The 20,651-nt window shown below is 56.5% G+C and overlaps 2 protein-coding genes across 4 annotated transcripts; one reads left to right on the top strand and one right to left on the bottom strand.

Annotated features, from left to right (window-relative positions):
• Window positions 1-1,995: 1,995 nt before the first annotated feature.
• On the top strand, window positions 1,996-3,406 carry EMC4 (ER membrane protein complex subunit 4). Its single transcript, XM_080362857.1, has 5 exons — window positions 1,996-2,100; window positions 2,246-2,345; window positions 2,491-2,644; window positions 3,089-3,249; window positions 3,336-3,406. The coding sequence occupies exons 1-5, from the start codon at window positions 2,027-2,029 to the stop codon at window positions 3,369-3,371; spliced, it is 525 nt and encodes a 174-aa protein (XP_080218983.1). The 5' UTR covers window positions 1,996-2,026; the 3' UTR covers window positions 3,372-3,406.
• Window positions 3,407-9,808: 6,402 nt separating this feature from the next.
• On the bottom strand, window positions 9,809-11,592 carry TOMM5 (translocase of outer mitochondrial membrane 5). 3 transcript variants are annotated; one of them, XM_080362319.1, is made up of 3 exons: window positions 11,407-11,592; window positions 10,227-10,280; window positions 9,809-9,949 (listed from the first exon to the last, which is right to left on the bottom strand). In XM_080362319.1, the coding sequence occupies exons 1-2, from the start codon at window positions 11,525-11,527 to the stop codon at window positions 10,246-10,248; spliced, it is 156 nt and encodes a 51-aa protein (XP_080218445.1). In that variant the 5' UTR covers window positions 11,528-11,592; the 3' UTR covers window positions 9,809-9,949; window positions 10,227-10,245. The 3 variants fall into 3 exon arrangements, with proteins under 3 accessions (XP_080218445.1, XP_080218444.1, XP_080218446.1); XM_080362320.1 differs by having other exon boundaries at window positions 9,816-9,949; window positions 10,205-10,280; XM_080362318.1 differs by having other exon boundaries at window positions 9,813-10,280.
• Between the last annotated feature and the right edge of the window lie 9,059 nt (window positions 11,593-20,651).

Below are 20,651 nucleotides of genomic sequence, written 5' to 3'. Positions count from 1 at the left end.
GTCGGGAATGTGTTCCTGTAATTAAGAAAACCATGTATGGTGGTGTTATAATCCTTGCAGCCTTTTTTTTGCCAAAACGGTTTACCTGGGTCACCCAAGTTTTCCAAAACTGGTGTTTTTTTGAGCAATCACCAAATTTCAGGAGGCTTCTTTTTAATTTTAAGAATTAAAATCATCCCAAAACTGAGGGTTATTTCAAATAGCGCCAGAATGGCACCTCAGACTGGCACAGCTGGGGTCGCTGTTGGAGGCCCGATCCTTTGAACATCAGGCAACATCACAACGTTTATGATGGGGAAAAAACACTTTTTGCAGTTTTTTAAATTAAAACCATCAAATTTTGCATGTTTGGGGTTTTTATTCATGTTTACATGCTTGGCATCAGCAACATTCTTACTCCAAAATGCCTTTTTTAGCAGCCGCTGCAGTAATTCTGACGTTCAAACTAACAACACCCCCTTGCTGGTCCGTCAGTGTATGATTCACGGTAAAGCAGCATCGGTTGTTTCGAGAAGCGGGAGATACGAGCAATGTGTGACAACACCAGCAGGACAACACACCGCCGGTGAACCACGGGAACACACCGGAGCCAGTGTCTTCCACTGAACACAGCTGCAGAAAGGCAGAAAGTCCCCCTTCTTTCAAATTACAACATCAATAATCACACTCCAGCCCTGCAGAGCTTCTCACAGACCAGAAACTCAATAACAACAGAAACTTAATGCAGAAACAACAACAGAAACTTTTACTGACCTATTGCTATTCCTACATTTAACCCATTCTCAAGACTTCTGACTTAATTTGATCTTTTGGGAAAAAAGGGGGTCGGTCTTCTTGTTGAGATACAGACTGAGGTTTCCTACTGACATCTAGAAATTGCCACATGAATATTCTATCTTAAAAAGTGATTAAAAGCCAAAATGCGCCTTTCAAACAAAAATGTCCTTGTTGCTGCGGGTTGTTTTGGTTGGATAACGGAGCAGGCCAGACTTCACATCACTACCCAACAACTCTACAGAGCAGCATTGCTGTGCAAATACTGCACAAGGAGCCTTTAAAACATACAGTTATTTGCAGCACAGTTTTAAAATACCAAGTGAGCCTTTTGCTCATTTATGCAAAAACTCCTAATAAAGAAAACAAGATCAAAAAACAACCCCAAACAACAATGTGCTTTGGGACCCAAAGGCTCAGATGCATTAATTCCATTCTCACCAACCTGCAGCGGGAAAACTGTGGAAGTTGCTGCTCAGCCTCTCAATAGAATTTCAGATTAATTCAAAGTCAAACATTCTTCTGATGTGCTGTGCAAACTATAGGACAATATATTAAACAATGGTCTTGGCAATACCGGCAAATTACTTTGCCTAATTGAAGTACTTTTTTGACACATTTAAGACACTGTTAACAGTGGATTAAAAGCCCACACTGTGAAATGGTTTCATACCGATTATTAGTCCACGTAAAACATCGCTTTTTAAATAAATTCCTTTTTATTTTTTTTTTTAATGCATGAGTATTTTTGAGAAAAACAGAAAATGATTTTAACTGCTGTTCTGCAGGGACTTTGCCGCAGGGGAACTGGCGTCGCTGACCTGCTGTACGCTCATACAGAGCTCGGGTTTACCCACATTACCCGCAGATTGGAGTCCAGGCGCAGCTGTTCAGCTACACACACAGACCGAAACTCTGAACCACCCTAAAGGTTTAAATGGTAAAGTTCTTAAGGAACGAACTGTGGAATTCTACCTATGAATTCTACCTGTAGTTCTATAATGTTCTAAATATACGTGATAGCTGCGGGACACGGGGAGAGTTAAATGCCAGAGTTCTTACGGAATGAACTATGGAATTCTACCTATCAATTCCATCTATCTAGTTCCAAAATGTTTTAAAGATGTGTGGTATCTGCGGGACAGGACGCAGCCGCGGGGCCTTGCTGCGGCGTTGCTAGGAGGCGGGGAGTTCCGGTCGGTTCCTCACGTGACCCCTCACGTGACCGCCCCTCCATCCGGTCGTTCGCAAGATGGCGGCGGCGGCGGCGGTTCGCGGGCGGCGCTTCAAGTGGTCGCTGGAGCTGGCGGCGGCACCGGGCGGGCGGTGAGGCCGGGGAGGCGCCTGCGGGCCCGGGGAGGCGCCTGCGGGGCCCAGGAGGGATCTGCGGGGCCCGGGGAGGCACCTGCGGGCCCGGGGAGGGATCTGAGGGGCCCGCCCGGCCTCACCTGGCCCCCTCTTTTCCCTGCAGGCCCCGCGGAGCCGCCGAGGGCCGCGGGCCGCTGGGGTTCGCCGAGCGGCAGCTGGGGGAGGGCGGCGTCCACGAGAGCGACAAGATCCTCATGGAGAAGGTGGGCGGGCACGCGCGCTCCCCCGGGTCCCTTGTGGGGGGTAGTCCCGTCCCAGACGCCCGGGCGCCCTGTGGGCGGCGGTTCCGCACCCCGGGTCCCGCAGGGGGTGTCCCCGCAGCCCGCACACCGTGTCCCCTCTCCGCAGCGCTGCTGGGACGTGGCGCTGGCGCCGCTGAAGCAGATCCCCATGAACCTGTTCATCATGTACATGGCCGGCAACACCATCTCCATCTTCCCCGCCATGATGGTCTGCATGATGGGCTGGCGGCCCCTGCAGGCGCTCATGTCGCTCTCCGCCAGTGAGTACGGACCCCCGGGTGTCCCTGACACCCCCGCGGCGTGACGGCCGCCTCAGCCCCACAGCCGCGCCCACCACAGCCCCCACCGTCTGTGTCCCCCACAGCAGTCACACCCGTGTCCGTTGCCCCCACATGTCCCACAGCATTCGCCCCTGTGACAGCCATGCCCACATGTCCCCAAACGGCCACCCTTGTGTCAGCTGCCACCAACAGCCACCCCTAGGTCACTGGCCCCCATGCACCCCTTTACAGTCACGCCTGTGAGAGTCACCCCACTTTGGTCACCCCCACATGTCGCTCAACAGCCACCCCTGTGACCATCAGCCCCGCCTGTCCCCTGTGCCACGCTCACGTGTGACGCTCCCCTGCGCCCATCACCGCCCCTCTCCCCACGGTGCCAGGCAGGCAGGTGACAGTGACACCCCTGTGCCCCTGTCCCCGCAGCCCTGAAGGCGCTGGAGAGCTCGAGCCGCCGCGCGCTGCAGGGGCTGGTGTTCCTGGTGGGCAACGGGCTGGGGCTGGCGCTGGCCCTCTACAAGTGCCAGGCCATGGGGCTGCTGCCCACCCGCCCCTCTGACTGGCTGGCCTTCGTCACCCCCCCGCAGGTACGTCACCGCGGCTCCGGGACACCGGGGTTCCCGGCCTGCACACCGGGTCCCCCGCTCACCCCTTTCTCTCTCTCCCCTCGCAGCGGATGGAGTTCACTGGGGGGGGCCTGATCCTGTGACCTTGCGCGACCCCCAATAAAGGTGATGGCAGGATGGTGGCGTCATTTTTGGGGGGAATTCCCAGGGGTTTGGGGCTCAGGAGGCACTTGGGTGGGTCAGAATTGAAACTCTTTGTTGGTGGTGTCTGCTGGGAATGGTGGGGCCTGTACTGCTGGTGCTGGGGTCCATACTGGGAGAGCACTGGAACTGTAATCGGAGCCTCAGGGCCCATACTGGGAGCCACAGGGCCCATACTGGGAGCACTGGGAGAGCCCTGGAACTGTAATTGGAGCCTTGGGACCCGTACTGGGAGCCGCAGGGCCCATACTGGGAGCACTGGGAGTGCCCTGGAACTGTAATTGGAGCCTTGAGGCCCGTACTGGAAGCCACAGGGCCCATACTGGGAGCACTGGGAGAGTCCTGGAACTGTAACTGGAGGCTCAGAGCCCATACTGGGAGCACTGGGAGAGGACTGGAGTACTGGGAGTGCTGGGAGTGGTCTTGGTATCTGTACTGGAAGCACTGGGGGCCACACTGGGAGGGCACTGGAGCTGCGCTCAGAGCCTCAGGGCCCATGCTGGGGGTCACAGGTCACATACTGGGAACACTGGGAGTGCACTGGAAGCCCTGGAGCCCACACTGGGATCATACTGGGAGAGCTGCAGCCCAGGCTGGCACTGTACTGGGAACACGGGGATTCATACTGGGATCTTCAGCTGTAACTCGTGCTGACGCCATACCGGGAGCACCGGGACCAGACTGGGAGCACCGGGACCAGACTGGGAGCACTGGGACCAGACGGAGCACCGGGATGGAGGCGGGCAAGCCAGTGTGGTGGGTGTGCGGTACTGGGGTGTACTGGGCCATACTGGTGTGCTCAGTCCCTATGGCCTGCTCGCCCCTCAACTTTTGCCATTTTGCCCCCATTTTTCCTCAGTTTTCCTTGGTTGGCCCGATTTTGCCCATTTTCACCTCACCTCTTCCTCTTTGTTCTTGGTGTTGCTCCAGTTTTTCCCTGTTTTTTCCCCTATTTTTCCCTGCTTTAGTCCTATTTTGGCCCATTCTTGCCCCAACCCCCTTAACTGGCTGCGTTTTCCCCATGTTGTCTCATTTTTGCCCGTTTTTCCTGGTTTTGACCCATTTTGCCTCATTTAGTTCCTGTTTCCTCCTTGTTTCCCATTTTCTCCATTCTCTGTTTTCCCCCTTTCCCTGTTTCTTCCCTTTTTATTGATTTCGCCCCATTTCCACCATTTCTCCCCCATTCACAAATCACTACCCCACATTTTTCCCCATTTTCCCACAATCTGCCCTCAAGTTTTATCTCATTTTCCCCTGAATTTTGTGTATTTCTGCCCCATCTCCCCATTTTTTCCCCATTCCTCCTTTTTCCTGGTTTTCTCCGCACTTTTTGCCCATTTGTGACCCATTTTTCCCTTTGTCCTTGTTTTTCCCCCCTAATTTGTTCCTTGTTTTTTTTCCACATTCTCCCCATTTTCCCCAGTTCCGCACTTTTTCCCGTTTACCCATTTTCTCCCATTTTTCCTCAGTTTCCCCATCTTTGCCCCCATTTCTCCCCCTATTTCCCCAATTCCCCCCCTTTAACCATTTTCCTGGTTTGTGGGTTTTTGTTTTTGTTCGGCTGGTTTTGTTTTGTTGTTGTGGTGGCTTTTTCCCATTTTTATATCATTTCCCGTTTTACGTGTTATTTTCCTCCCATTTTTGTCCCACTTCCCCCATTTTACCCCAAATTCCCCCATTCGCCCCATTTTGCCCATTTTCCCCCCATTCAGCCACTGCTGTATGTCACATCCCCTGTCCCCAGCACCCACCAGTACAGACCAGTACAGACCAGTGCCCACTGGTGCTGCTCTCACTGTTGCCTCCACTTCCCAGTACGGACCAGGACCCTCCCAGTATGGACCAGTGGCCCCAGTACAGACCAGGACCCTCCCAGTACGGACCAGGACCCTCCCAGTATGGACCAGGACCCTCCCAGTATGGACCAGTGCCTCCCAGTATGGACCAGTGGCCCCAGTACAGACCAGGACCCTCCCAGTACGGACCAGGACCCTCCCAGTATGGACCCGTGCCTCCCAATACAGACCAGAGCCCCATCCCACTGCATCGCTGGGGCCGCACCAGGGGGCACTCTCCACACACATTGGAGGACTGACGTCATCAGAGGCGGACAGATGACGTCACACCCGTGCCTTCTGCGTCGCACGTACCGTGTCCCGCCCTGAATGCGATGTCACGTGACGCATGTCATCTGACGTCATGTGATGATGTCACCGCGAGGACCGTCGCCACGGCCCGCCTGTCGCTGTGCCACGCGACGTCACTCCGCGCGGACAGCCCCGCCCCCGGGCCCGCCCATTGGTCAGCCGCCTCTAGGCCCCGCCCGCTGGCCCGTGCCGCCCGTTTGGACGCACCCACATGTAAGAGACACCCACGTGGCCACGCCCCTCCCCCTGTGGCCACGCCCCACGGGCACCACACCTTAAAGGGCCCGTGCGCAGCGGGGATCGCCACGGCGCCGCTGGGGCGGCTGTGAGGGGTGAGGAGCCCCTGACAGCAGCCCCGGGGCAGAGCCCCCGCCACGCCCACCCGTGATGTCACAAGGGGCGGGGCAGGGGGGTGTGTCCTTCACTCCCCAAGGTCAAGGACGCTGGTGGATGGCGCTCGGGGCCGCTCAGCACGTGCTGGAGCGGGGTCGTGACCCCAGACACCGCCCTGTGCCACCCGGCTGGGCCCCGGCCGCCCTGCGACCCCCGGCTGGTTCGGGGCGAATCACCCCAAGAACAGGCGGAGCGGGGCCGGTTCCGAGCGGCAGCTCTGCGCCCTGTGCGATGGCCCAGCAGCGGGCGGGCAGTGGGCGGGGCAGCGGGCGGGGCAGCGGGCGGGGCAGCGGGCGGGCAGTGGGTGTGGCAGTGGGCGGGGCACAGAAGCAGCCGTGCGCCTCCCGCCTCCGCCGGCCGTTATTATGGGCTGGGAAGGCAGCGTGAGGCAAAACACGTGAGGATGTCAGAAATGCCGCTCGCAGCAGCTTTTCACAGCGACAGAGCCGAGGGAGCTCCGAGGCAGCCGTGAGTGCGTTACCTGAGTCTCTGCTCATAACGGTGTCGTAATAAGCAAAGAAAGCTCTGAACTCCGCCGGGCGGTGCGACATGGCTCGGAACACGTTGGGCAGAAACCCGGTCTGCGCGGGGAGAAGAGAAACACATCAGAACTGCGACTGGGCACGGGGGTGACACCAGCGCCCCGGGCTGAGCGCCGCCTGGCAGCACAGCAGCGCGGGGAGGCTCTGCAGACCCGCGCTGTGACGTGACCGCAGCCACCGCCGCCTCCCGCTGCCTCCGTCACTTCTGCTCTTGTGATCAGAGGAACTAATGGACAGGAAGCTCAACAGGAGCCACCAGTGTGCCCAGGTGGCCAAGAAGGCCAATGGTGTCCTGTCCTGTATCCAAACCAGCGTGGTCAGCAGGACAAGGGCAGTGATCCTTCCCCTGTGCTCTGCATTGGGGAGGCCACACCGGGAGTGTTGTGGTCAGTTCTGGGCCCTCAGCTCAGGAAAGAGATTGAAGTGCTGGAGGGTCCAGAGAAGAGCAACAAGACTGGGGAAGGGACTGGAACACAAGCCCTATGGGGAGAGGCTGAGGGAGCTGGGCTTGTTCAGTCTGGAGAAGAGGAGGCTCAGAGCTGAGCTCAGCACTCTCTAGAACCACCTGAAGGGCAGTTCTAGCCAGGTGGGGATTGGGCTCTTCTCCCAGGCATCAGCAATAGGACAAGGGGCCATGGGCTTCAACTCTGCCAGGGGAAACTGAGGCTGGAGATTAGAAAGCAATTCTGTGCAGAGAGTGGTCAGGCATTGGAATGGCTGCCCAGGGAGGTGCTGGACTCACCGGCCCTGGAGGTTTTTAAACTGAGATTGGCCATGGCACTTAGTGCCATGATCTGGTCAGTGGGCTGGAGTTGGACCAAGGGTTGGACTGGATGATCTCTGAGGGCTTTTCCAACCCAGGCCATTCTGTGATTCTGTGACTTCCCAGTTCCGCTCCCTCTCCTGTGTCTGCGGGACCACAAGCAGGCGCTGGGGTTTTCTCCTTTCTCTGCCCCTCTCCCCATTTCCCACGTTGGCGCTGAGCGCCGCGTCCCCACAGCCCGTGTGTCCCGTCTGTGCAGAACGACGGACACGCAGGACTCGCGGCACACACCGCGGGCTGCAGGCTGGCTAAGGCTGCTGAACACTCCAGTGGTGGCCCGAAGCGAGACAATCACCCAACGGGTCCAGTTAAATCAGCAGTTCCCTACAGACACTCAGAGGACTTACACCGAACAATGGTTTTGCAAAGCCCATAACTATATCATAAACTCTGCAAGACTTTAACAACAAAACTCACAAGGTTTTACTCTTATGTGTCCAGAATAGAGAGAGAGAAAGAGGAAAAGGAGAGATAGATTGAGATATCAGAACAAATAAGGTCTCACCTCTCTGAAGGCCATCATTTCAGTGACGTTCTCTGTAGCTGTCGTGGTGCTGGGCGTGATGAAACAATTACTGTGAAACTTCATTAATGCCATGCACACAAAGACCAAAAACACTCAAAAATGTCCCAAGTGAGGCAGTTTTGTCACCCAGTGGATTTACGTGCCGGTAGGAGGGGGCGGCACGTCTCCTCTGCTCGCTTCTCGTGATAATTAAGGACATTGTTCCAGAAATGAGTTGGTGGTCAAAAAACGAGCGGGATGGCCACGGTGCTGACCACAAAGGGGTTGTTTTGTCTGTTCGGGGCAGCTCGTGGTTCCCGATTTGTCCTGGTGGGGGTTTGTCCGCGAGATGACGCATCCTGGTCATCCCATAACCAGGAATGAGGACCAAGGTCCTGATGGGCTCCAGAAGCAGCACCGTTAATTGTCTTTATTCCAAACATTCCTGCCTTTGTTGAGGAGAGACTTGGAAGAGAAGAAGTGGAGTCTGCGCCTCCACAGCCACCTCTCTTTTGCTGTCCAAAGGTGCAAAAAACAGCTGTTCAAGGCATAACACACACTGTTAATGAGCCCTTTGTTTGCAAAGGATGGGGGGGAAGGAGACTGTAAAAGAGAAAATGTGCGCATGGTAACAAACCGTGAAATTTGGATTAGCGTACATTGGGAACTTGTGGTGAACCGTCCTCATTATACACTCATTTCAATGAAAATCACATCTCCCCCCTCCCGGGGAGGATCCCATTTGCTGAGCAGCTGTACATCTCATATTTACTGCACCTCTGAGCCAGGGCGGGGAAAGGTTGAACCAACAGACTTTTAAGTAGGTGTGAACATACATGAATATTAGGAGCCGCCATAGAATGAACATGTATAAACGTATCACGCGCTGGTTTCCTGGTGCGCCAGCTTTGCGAGGGACCGCCCAGCACCCCTTGCTGTGCAGAACTGTGGGCAAAGCAAACACCTCCACCTGTGCGTGAACTCGTGTTCTCACGCTGGGTGGAGATCCCAGGATTTTGGGACGACGACTCCCCCCGCGCAGCCCCAGGACAAAGCCCCTCGGTGGGTACCAGCGTCTGGCAGCGAGGGACGTCAGAGGGTGGAGAACGGGGACTGGTGTCCCAAAATCACCCGCGGTGCAGCAGCCAAAGGCACACACAGCATCAACATCTCGTGTTTCAAGGCGTTAAGTACAGGGCTGAGGAGCCTTCGTGTCTCTGGAGATCTGGCGTGCAGCTGATCTACGGGTATCGAGTCAAACCCTCATTGTGAGACCTGGGCAAACGGGAGTAACCCGAACGGTGAGAATCCACCTCCTGCTTTAGGAACTCGGCTCAGGGGCGTCTTAAACCAGCACGTTTGGTGAGTGCCAGCCCCACAGCACACACAGCCCCTTTCAGAGGGGCAGTCGCAGCCCCCTTCACACAGCAGCTGCTTCTCGGGGCGAATAACCCCGATTTTGGCACCAGGTGAGAACGTTGCAGCCTCTGAGTGAAGCGACACCCCTGAGCTACTGGGTACAGCAGCTTATGGCAGAAAGAGCTCAGCTCCAGATATAACAAATACCGGCACGAGGCAGTAACGTCACAGTAAAAAGGACTAAAATTCACCCGGTAGCTCACAGAAGAAATGGGGGGTGTTCCTGCTTTACTTCGCGTAATTCCAGACCCAGGAGGCTCTAATTAAGTGGAAATAGGGATCGGCAGCGGGATAAAGCTGAGCCACCTTCACCCTTTTACTGCTCCGAGTGTTGACTACATGTTCGTGTTTCACATCTGAGTTACTACGCACTTAACAACCTGGAACACACACCATTGCTTTGTCTTTTTCACTCAACCGCTTTCCCTCAACACCTGAAACGGTGGAGGAGACACCAAGCTAAAGACCCCGGGAAGTAACATCTCATAAGCTCCAGTTTCAGCGACACTTGTTAAAAATAAATCGCTACCAGACTTAAGTGACACAGCTGCTCTTCCATTTATTTCAGATCACACTGCTGGCGAGCTGGACTCATTACAACGTTGTTTTCCACGCAGACAGGCTGGGTGATGATGCACGCGTAGCGGTCGAGAGGCGGCTGCACAACAAAGCAACTTGCTGGTGCGTGACACTGCGTACAACAGGGAGATGGGCTTTGTTTTGAACAGTACGGGAAGTGTTCTGTCCTAAATCACGGCTCGATGACATCGGGGAGTGTTCTGTGAGCAGAACCCACCAGAGGGGACAACAGACGCCTTCCCCGGGCTCCCGACTTCGCTACCGTTCCTATGTCAGATATGCTTAAGTGACACATTTAAGAACCATTTAGTACTGGCTGTCTGCCTCTGGCACAACATTTAATTAACAAACAGGGGAAAGCAGCTACCGTCCATTTCATGTTTTCATACACTGAGTCTTCTTCGGTGTTCATATACTGTCCAGCTTCTTCAGGATGAAAGGAGCTGAAAAAGAGAAAATAAAGCACCGTGAGCTTAACTCAGCTGAAGAAAACAAGAAGTCTGCGGTGAGTCCATGAGGAAACTGCAGCACATTTATGTGACATCTAAAACACTCAGACTGAGATGCCACCGCTGCCTCCCACATGGTCCCTGTCCCTTCTCTCCCCGCGTGACCGGTTTAACAGCCGAGACAGCGCGATTCAAGGGGGGACACAGGGGTGGGTGCTGGTGCTGCCGTGAGAGCCTTGGGCTGGGTCTGGAAACAGGGGGCGGAGGGGGGAGGGGAATCACGGAATGGTTTGGGTTGGCAAGGACACTTAAAGGTCATCCAGTGCCCTGCCATGAACAGGGACATCTGCACAGCTCAGGGTGCTCAGAGCCCGTCCAGCCTGGCCTGGGGTGTCTCAGGGATGGTTCATCCACCACCTCTCTGGGTACCTGGCACAGGCTCTCACCACCCTCAGGACAACAATTCCTTCCTCATGTCCGGCCTGAATCTCCCTCCTTTAGTTTAAACCATCGCCCCTTGTCCTGTCACAACAGGCCCTGCTCAAAGTCTGTCCCATCTTTCTCATGGGCCCCTTTTAAGCACTGAAAGGTGCACTAAGGTGTCCCGGAGCTTCTGTTCTCCAGCTGAACAGCCCAGCTCTGTCACCTGTCCCCAGCAGAGCTGTTCCAGCCTCGGGTCATTCCTGGGGCTGCTCTGGCCCCCCTCCAGCAGCTCCATGTGTGTCTGTGCTGAGGACCCAGAGCTGGACCAGCACTGCAGGGGGGTCTCAGCAGAGCGGGGCAGAGGGGCAGGATCCCCCAAACCTGCTGCCCACGGGGCTGGGGATGCAGCCCAGGGCACCCCGAACACCCACCCAGACGTGACTTTTCCGTGCTCAACAGCAGAGGCTGCGGGTCCCGCGCCCCCCGGCGCTGCCCGCTCGGCCCTGCCCGCCCGGCGCTGCCCGCCCGGCGCTGCCCGCCCGGCGCTGCCCGCCCGGCCCCGGCCCCGGCCCCGCTCCCTCCGCTCCATGCGGGCGCGGGCCCCGCGTTCGCTCGGGCCTCAGCGGCACCTCAGGCCCCGGAGGCGCCGCCGGGCGGAGCGCGGTCCCGCTCCGGTCCCGGTGCCCCCCGCACTCACTGATCCGCAGCAGCGCCACGTAGATGAGGAAGTTGCGCACGGACGTGAGCACGTCCCGCCGCATCCTGCGCCGCAGCTCCTCGGGGTCCAGCTTGGGGCCCAGGCCCTCGATGCGGAACATGCCGGCGGCCCCGCGCCCGCAGCTACGGCGCGCCGGGAGGGACACACGCGGCGGCGGGCGGCGCATGCGCGGGGGGAGGGGGCGCGAAGCCACCGCCCTCAGTGGGGCGGGTGCTTCCGGCCGGAACCGGAAGGAGCGGGCGGTCAGGTCTGTGCGCGGGGGGCGCTGGCGCTATAACGCGGTTCAGGGTCGAGGTTACAGCTGCCACAGGCAGGAGCAGACGTTGCCTTGCTGGCCCCTCTGAGCTCTACGTAAACGATTCAGAGTGGGAGTTAATAGATGTCTGTTTTTCTGTAATTGCAGTAAATAATTCCTGTGAGTGCATCAATGCGCATCTGGCTCTGCTGTGTTTACTGAATCATGCACTGCCTGCAGAACTGCGTTGTCCTCAGTACTGCTGCTGATCTGCAGGGTCGGTTTGTGCCGCTGCCGGTCACTGAATTGTCTCCGCAGCTTCACCAGGTGCACAGGAGCCTCCACACCCACTCAGAACCCTGTTGTGCCACAGCTTGCACAGAGGCACCCCCGTTCCCAAACACGTCCAGGGAAACTGTTGGAGGCCAGTGATACTTAACAGGTATAAAGAGACCTAGAGGACCAAAGACCTTAGAGTGACGGAGTGTCCTGAGCTGGAGGGACCCACAGGATCATGAAGTCCAACTCCTGTCCCTGCACAGGACATCCCTCAGGTCACCCCGTGTGTCTGAGGACATTGTCCAGTCTCTTGTTGAACACTGTCAGGTTGGGGCCTTGACACCTCCCTGGGAGCCTGTTCAGTGTCCAGCACCTCTGGGGAAGAACCTTTTCCTCACGTCCCACTGACCCTCCCTGGCACATCTGCTGCCATTCCCTGGGCTCTGTCACTGTCACAGAGCAGAGCTCACCCTGCCCCTCCTGCCCCTGCTAAGGAACCTGCAGCCCATGAGCTCTGCCCTCAGGCTGCTCTGCTCCAGCTGAGCAAACCCAGGGACTGCAGCCGCTCCCCGTGTTGTGGGTTTGGAGACGCCCCTTGCTGACCACACGGCGCCTCTGCGGGAGCTGGAGGTGGCGGGAGACTGGGCCGGGGTGGGTTTCAGTCGGAATAACCACTACCCTGCATCCCAACACCAATTGTGCTCATTTTTAGGAAGAGCAGCTGTTTCAGGCCTGAGACCAGGTGAAGTACTGGAGAGAAGCTGCTAAATTAATGTGTACTGTGATTAAGTTACAAAGGACGTACCCATCATTAACCAATTGACATGATAAATGCTTTCTGACCACTTGAAAAAACGGGGTATTTTTCAAGTTTTAGATCCTCCTGCAGGACAAGAGGGAGACAGAAGATTAGGTGACACATTATTGAGAAGCAGAGTGCTTAGCCTGTATTTGACTAATAATTAAGAAACTAAAGAATTATAACTATCATCATCAGTTATTTCTTAGAATAGATGTATTGTATGTCAAAATTTTCAGACGTTGTAATGCGTAGGTAATAATTACGTGAGTATGAGCAAGGGAAGAGCATCCAGTCATTGTAGCGCTGGTGGAGGGTGATCCCAGAGCTCCCCAACGCTGATAAGATAAAGAATGGTGCTCAACAGGGTAATTGACTCTGCCGTTCAGTTTATTCCTCCATTTCAGTACCAAGGCCTGAGCAACAGGCCCTGAAACAAAGTTGGCCTCTAGATGAACCTCCCAACCAAATATTATATGAGTATCCAATCAGTAGCAAAATATCTATAATCATGAGTTAAATATGTATAATCATTAGCAAAAGATGGAGCTTCGATAAAATATAGTCATCAGTGAAGATGAAATGTCATAAGAATATACTTAAGTTTCCTTGATTATGCCAAGACACGAGGAATCGGGCTTTGTTTGGAAATACGTAGTCAAACCCAAACGTGAGCATGGGACCCCCCGGACGCTGCCGAAGCGGCAGGTGAATTAGCAAACCAGAGCTGCCGGGACCCCATCCAGATGGGGACACCCCCGAGCGAGGATGCCGGTGCACTGGATGGTTTTGTGCGTTTCGATACATGGATTTGCTTGTTAACCTATACAAAAGCAGGACCCTCTCACAGCAACGATGGAGACCTCACCTGGTGTCAGGAGGATGGAGCCAGGCTCTTCTGGTGACAACCAGTGACAGGACAAGGGGCAATGGGTGCAAACTGGAACACAGGAGGTTCCACTGAAAGAGGAGAAGCAACTTGTTGGAGTGAGGGTGTCAGAGCCTGGCCCAGGCTGCCCAGGGGGTTGTGGAGTCTCCTTCTGTGCAGACATTCCAACCCGCCTGGACACCTTCCTGTGTAACCTCATCTGGGTGTTCCTGCTCCATGGGGGGATTGCACTGGATGGGCTTTACAGGGCCCTTCAACCCCTGACACTCTGTGATTCTGTGATACAAGTGGACACATAGCACAGGGTTTCCCAGTTTCCAGGAAATGTTCTCTGATCCCTCACTGTGAAAAGGGCTCCCCAGCTGAAGCTTGGATCTGGATGATGGTGAAGTACCAGGAAAATTGGTGATTTATCTTCCTTAATCCCTATACTTAATTCTGTGTAGTATCACAGCACCCCAGGCTGTTTGTGACCCCGTGTGTCCCCAGCGCCCCAGGCTGTTTGTGACCCCCGTGTGTCCCCAGCGCCCCAGGCTGTTTGTGACCCTCGTGTGTCCCCAGCACCCCAGGCTGTTTGTGACCCCCGTGTGTCCCCAGCGCTCCAGGCTGTTTGTGGCCCCCGTGTGTCCCCAGCACCCTAGGCTGTTTGTGACCCCGTGTGTCCCCAGCACCCCAGGCTGTTTGTGACCCCCGTGTGTCCCCAGCGCCCCAGGCTGTTTGTAACTCCCGTGTGTCCCCAGCACCCCAGGCTGTTTGTGACCCCCGTGTGTCCCCAGCACCCCAGGCTGTTTGTGACCCCGTGTGTCCCCAGCACCCCAGGCTGTTTGTGACCCCCGTGTGTCCCCAGCGCCCCAGGCTGTTTGTAACTCCCGTGTGTCCCCAGCGCCCCAGGCTGTTTGTGACCCCGTGTGTCCCCAGCACCCCAGGCTGTTTGTGACCCCCGTGTGTCCCCAGCACCCCAGGCTGTTTGTGACCCCGTGTGTCCCAGCCCCACCTGCTCACGAGGTCCCAGGCAGATCACACAGGATCCCAGGGCTGGAATGGCTCACAGAAGGAGACTCCACACCCGCTCTGGGCAGCCTGGGCCAGGCTCTGGCACCTCCAGCAAACAAGTGTCTGCTCGTGTTCACATGGAGCCTCCTGTGCTTCAGTCTGTGCCCGCTGCCCCTCACCCTGGCGCTGGGCACCATGAGCAGAGTCTGCTCCATCCTGACACCACCCTGACACACTGATCACTGATCACATCCCTCTCAGCTTCTCTTCTCCACTCAGCAGCCCCAGCTCGCTCAGTGTCTCCTCACACAAAGATGCTCCAGACCCCTCAGCATCGCAGTAACCATCAGGTACATTGCCTCGCTTATTCTTGTGCTGCTTTAAACCACAGTGAGCCCACCTTTTGAACCTGTCTGTTCCTCTGCCCGCTCTGTGCGCTGCGCACAGGCCGGCCCAGGGGACGCGTGTGCCGCCCGCGGTCCTCGCTGAGCTCTGTGTGCCACGCAGGCTCCAGCCAGCCCGGCCCCACGGCCCCCGGGACCAGCAGCGCCGCCAGCGATGGACACGGGCGCCAGCAGAGCCCGGAGGGGACCGAGCAAGCGGGCAGTGTGCTGTGGATCCCCAGCACCCCACGAGACGTCGCGGTTTGTCAGGGTTCCGCAGCCCACCCGCTCCGCCCCTGCTCCGTGGGATCAGGCAGTGAATACGCAGTGGCAGATAATTCAAAGAAATGGGTTTATCTCAGCTAAGCTGCCTCTGACCTGAGGCAAAGCCAATTACAGAGCAGCTGCTTCCATTGTGCCTGCGATTAACGGGGCTAATTGCATCTCCCCTGGCTGGGGGAGCTGTCCTGCCGCCCTGGCTTGGGGCTTTGGGGCTTCCCAAACCGCTGACTCCAGCCTGGGGCTTTCCCAGCGCGTTTGCGGGACATTAAACCCTAAACCCCGGTGCAAATGAAGGGGCAACCTCTTCTGGTCACAGGAGTTGCAAAACTGCCCTTTTGAGAACTCTGCAGCAAGGCTCTGGAGGGAAGCAACAGCAAGTCTCTGGTGCGAGCTGGCGGGAGCCTCCTGCTGCTGGCCCCGGAGCTGCTCTGCTTGAGGCTTCACTCTGAGTGCTGGGATTCCCTGCTCTTTGCCAGCAGAAACACACTGGCGGGTCCCAAGCCCACCTTGCCAGAAAAGCAAGGAGTCTCCTGCGTTTCGAGGCTGCTGGTTCTCCCAGTCCTGGTTTGTATCCTAAGAACAGAAGTGGTGCTGTTTCACCAAGTGTCGCTGTGGAGAAGATAAAGAACTTGGGCAAAAAGCTAAATCGAGCGTGACACAGAATTGAGACCGGAGCAAGGAGAGGACAAAACGGCGCTGCTCCCACGCGCTGGAAGGACCGCGCGCCTCTCCCGGGCCAGCAGCGCCAGCGGCACCAGCGGCGCCAGCGGCACCAGCGGCCCTGCCCCTCGGCACCAGCGGCACCAGCGGCGCCAGCGGCACCAGCGGCCCTGCCCCTCAGCACCAGCGGCGCCAGCGGCACCAGTGGCACCAGCGGCACCAGCGGCCCTGCCCCTCAGCATCAGCCAGCGGCACTCAGAGAAGCGCCAGGAACCTCCATGTCTGCAGCCGGATCAGGACGTTCATCACCGACGCGTATCGAAGGCATTTCAGAGCCCCGGGAGAGCCCTGCGGACACCGAGGGGCAGCAGAGCAGGGAGTGCTGTAGCCCTGGTGCTACCTACCGTGTCCACCCTTTCACCACATCAGAATAGTCACATTAATACGCATGCTAATGGCAGCATTTGGCTTTGTGAAAACAAATAGACTTTGGCCAATAAGTTTCATCTTGCCATTCCGTACCCTCTCCCTGTCGGCTGCATGGCCCGTCAGACCATGCAAAGGTTCATTTTCTGGGCTTTTTCAGGCCAGCCTGAAGGGCAAATTGATGTGAATGCCCATTCAAGCTGAAGGGACAGTTCACACTCACCCCAATGATGCCTCCTGGCTTCCCAAGATGGTGTGGAGGGCAGTCGTGTGCACAGCGCACAGATCGTGTGCACGGTGCACAAATTGTGTGCACAGCGCACCAGTTGTACGCACGGCACACAAATAGTGTGCATGGTGCATGAATCACGTGCACGGTGCACAAATGGCGTGCACAGTGCACAAATAGCGTGTATGGTGCACAAATAGCATGCACAGTGCACAAATGGCGTGCACGGCACATGGAACTTTGTGCACAGTGCACAAATCGTGTGCATGGTGCACAAACAGTGTGCATGGTGCACAAATCGTGTGCACGGTGCACAAATAGCGTGCATGGTGCACAAATCGTGTGCATTGTGCACAAACAGCATGCGTGGCCCGTGCTCTGACGCTCCTGGCACTGTCTGTCTGGTGCCTTGCAGCTGCAGTGTCCGTACTCACTGCTCTCGGTCCAGCTGGTCTAAAATCACATGTGGCTAAAGACTGGATGTGTTGAGACTAGGACTGGCACATCAGTGATACATGTACCTAACCCAGGCTTAACCAGGGCAAAGAGGGTCTGAGTTGGGCCGGCTTAGGCTGGTTCATGTGCGCAGGGCAGGTTCCCTCGCAAAGGAGGGCGCTCCGGCACGCAGGTTGGCTCTGGCAGCCTCGCCTGTGACGTTTGGTGTGTCCTTTGAGGCACAGGCTGTTTTCCTTTGGGGACGGTCACGAGTGAAGACTTTTCCTCTCTGTTTGCTCTGTTTTCTGCTTGGATCTGCAGCCCCAGGTGTGTGGGTCAGGAAAGCAGACAAGGGCTGTTGTGTAGAGTTCTGCCAGTTGTCTGCTCCCGCGGTGGGCAGTTAAATACAGCTGTTGTATGCGTTAAATACAGATGTTGTATGCGGTAAATACAGCTGTTGTACGCAGTAAATACAGCTGTTGTATGTGTTAAATACAGCTGGCTTATGTGTTAAATATAGCTGTTGTATGCAATAAATACAGCTGTTTTATGGGTTAAATGCAGCTGTTGTGTGCATTATATACAGCTGTTGTATGTGTTCAATGCAGCTGTTTTATGCACTCTATACAGCTATTGTATGTGGTAAATACAGCTGTTGTATGGATTAAATACAGGTGTTGTATGCAGTCTACACAGCTGATGTATGCTTTCAATACAGCTGTTGTATGCGATACATACAGCTGTTGCATGCGATACATACAGCTGTTGCATGCGATACATACAGCTGTTGTATGCTTTCAATACAGCTGTTGTATGCGATACATACAGCTGTTGTATGCTTTCAATACAGCTGTTGTATGCGATACATACAGCTGTTGTATGCGATACATACAGCTGTTGTACGCGGTATGTGGGGCAGCTGTGCAGTGCGGCCGGTGCCCTTTTCTGGCTCAGCAGCCGCGCTGCCCAGGGCTGCAGTCACGTTCTTCTGCCCGTTCATCCCGTCCTGGCTCCGAGGCAGGTTACACCATCCCCACCTCTGGAGAGGATCCATCTGCAATCTTCACACACAGAGCTCTGGCTCCGACTTCACCAGAATCCAGGGTGGAATCCTCAAGGATCACCTGGTCCAACCTTCCTTGGCACAAGCCCGGTCTGGACAAGCTGGCCCAGCACCTTCCCAGCATCTTAAATGTGTCCAGTGTTGGGGAACCCCCCGCTGCCCTGGGGACATTATTGCAACGTCTGGTTGTTTTCATCACAGAAATTTGCCCTTTGTGTCAAACTGGGGTAACTTCCACCCATCACCCCCCGTCTTTTCCATGTGTGTCCCTGTATGAAGAGTCTCCGTCTGCTCTGTACCACCTTTAAATATGGGAACATGGTGATGAGGTCTCCCCTCCGCCTCCTGCTCTCAAGGGTGATCAAGCCTTTTCCTCTCAGCTGACCCCGGCGGTAGCTCAGCGTGGTTTTCAGCTAGCGCAGGACCAGCAGCAGCAGCGGTGCAGGCGCAGCTCTTGGCCGCTGCACACGGGGGACGAGTCTGCGGCACGAACAGCTTCACGGAACGACAGACCCAGAATCGAAACCGCATCTGCTGCGTCTGGCGCTGCGCAGAGGGGAGCGACGCGGCGGGGAGCTGCAGCAGGACAGGCTTTAACAGCGCACCGCACGGGCGCGCAGACGCGCAGCAGGGTCAGCAGGTCCCCGCGCGGGGCGGTTTGCACAGCGCTGCCGGGACAGTGGGGTCCTTGGGTGACTCTGGGACCGCGGGACAGGGGTTATTTTTCTGTAGAGCAAATAAAATACATCCGCAGCATGCAGGCCTGTGGGGTGTCCTGGGGTTCGTGTAAACTGCGCGACAAAAAGGGGCGAAACCACACCAGAGCGGGCACTCCAGCAACGTAAACCCGCGCAGTGCTGTTGGAACAGCGCAGCAGCTCCAGGGCAGGAGCGCACGCTCTCTGGCACACCCGCACGCTCTCTGGAACACCCACACATTCTCTGGCACACCCGCACGCTCTCTGGAACACCCGCACATTCTCTTGGCACACACGCACGCTCTCTGGAACACCCGCACGCTCTCTCGCACACCCGCACGCTCTCTGGCACACCCACACATTCTCTTGGCACACCCGCACGCTCTCTCACACACCCGCACGCTCTCTCGCACACCCAAACGCTCTCTGGAACACCCGCACGCTCTCTCGCACGCCCACACGCTCTCTGGCACACCCGCACAGTCTCTTGCACACCCGCACGCTCTCTGGAACACCCGCACGCTCTCTGGAACACCTGCATGCTCTTTTGCACACCCGCACACCCTCTGGAACACCTGCACGCTCTCTCGCACACTCGCATGCTCTCTGGCACACCCGCACACTCTCTTGCACACCCACACGCTCCCTTGCACACCCGCACACTCTCTCACACACCCGCAGCGCTGGCACACGGGCTCTCACACACACACCCCCCAGGTCCATCCCTCACTGGGAAAAGCGCCCACGTGGAGCTGGACGAGGTGGCAGGACAGACTGACCCGCTGCAGGGCACGACAGACAAACACCCCATTCAGAAAACGGTTCCCGTGCTGCCGGCCCTTCTCACCCGGTCCCTCTCTCTTCCCACCTCTGTGCTCCCAAACTGCCTCGGTCTCTGCATTTCCCGCATTGGGGTCCTGCCCCGGGCACCCGCGATGAGCCGCGGGATCCCCAATGCTCGTCCCTGCACCCCACGGCGTGTCCCGGGCCCCACAGTGACCGGGGGTCTGTGGGGTGTCCCCCAGACATGAGCTGAGCCCCCTGGGGTGGGGGAGCCGGGCAGGGTCGTGGCGCTGGGGGTGTCGCTGCTTTGTGCATCCAGATGGTGAAAACAGCCCTAAAACCTTCAGTTGAAAGCAAAATAAAAGCTGAAAAGCAACAACAGTGCCTCAGGGCGAACACTTCAGAGGTGCCATCCCCTTGTGTGTGATCTGGGACAGAACTAATAGGAAATCTGATATCCCAAAACCCCAGACACGTAACCACGGCGCGCCCTGCCCGCGCAGCGGTGCTGAGCGTCGTCTCGGAAGCCTTCAGGGGGTTTAATGCACTGACCTTTGCGCCAAAAGGAGCCAGGAAGGCGACATCATTTGTGTCGCTTCTCGGTGTCGCTTTGTGGAGCAGTTGCTGCTCTCGGTAGAATTACAGAATCTATCAGAATATTGTGCTGCCTGTCTGCAGGGTTTGGGTGAGTTTGAACTCGAGACAAATGTCTTCCAGTTACATCACTGACAGAAGCGTTTCTCTTGTGCCAATCGCTCCTTTTCTGCCTTTGAGCACGGATTAAAAGTAGTGTGTTCCTTTCTGAGCTCTTTGTTGGTGAAACACATTGTCCAAGATGTAAGAAGGAAGACAGAACTTCCAGGGGCAAATTGTGGGCTGTATAGTTTGGCTTCATGGATCGGAGCTCTGCTGGTCCATGGGTCCTCAGCACAGACACACACGGAGCTGCTGGAGAGGGGCCAGAGCAGCCCCAGCAATGACCCGAGGCTGGAACAGCTCTGCTGGGGACAGGTGACAGAGCTGGGCTGTTCAGCTGGAGAACAGAAGCTCCGGGACACCTTAGTGCACCTT

The sequence above is a fragment of the Nesoenas mayeri genome (assembly GCF_963082525.1).
Source record: "Nesoenas mayeri genome assembly, chromosome: Z".
Classification (NCBI taxonomy): Eukaryota; Metazoa; Chordata; class Aves; order Columbiformes; family Columbidae; genus Nesoenas; species Nesoenas mayeri.
Note: the sequence above shows the minus strand (reverse complement) of the source record. Positions and strands in the feature narration are given on the sequence as shown.

What these genes read in the sequence shown, in the direction of transcription:
- EMC4 (XM_080362857.1), top strand. Translation starts at nt 2,027, where the DNA reads ATGGCGGCGGCGGCGGCGGTTCGCGGGCGGCGCTTCAAGTGGTCGCTG. An exon ending in GCGGCGGCACCGGGCGGGCG is followed by an intron (nt 2,101 to 2,245) that starts GTGAGGCCGGGG and finishes TTTTCCCTGCAG; the next exon opens with GCCCCGCGGAGCCGCCGAGG. An exon ending in CCTTCGTCACCCCCCCGCAG is followed by an intron (nt 3,250 to 3,335) that starts GTACGTCACCGC and finishes CTCCCCTCGCAG; the next exon opens with CGGATGGAGTTCACTGGGGG.
- TOMM5 (XM_080362319.1), bottom strand. Translation starts at nt 11,527, where the DNA reads ATGTTCCGCATCGAGGGCCTGGGCCCCAAGCTGGACCCCGAGGAGCTG. An exon ending in CGTGGCGCTGCTGCGGATCA is followed by an intron (nt 10,281 to 11,406) that starts GTGAGTGCGGGG and finishes TCTCTTTTTCAG; the next exon opens with CTCCTTTCATCCTGAAGAAG.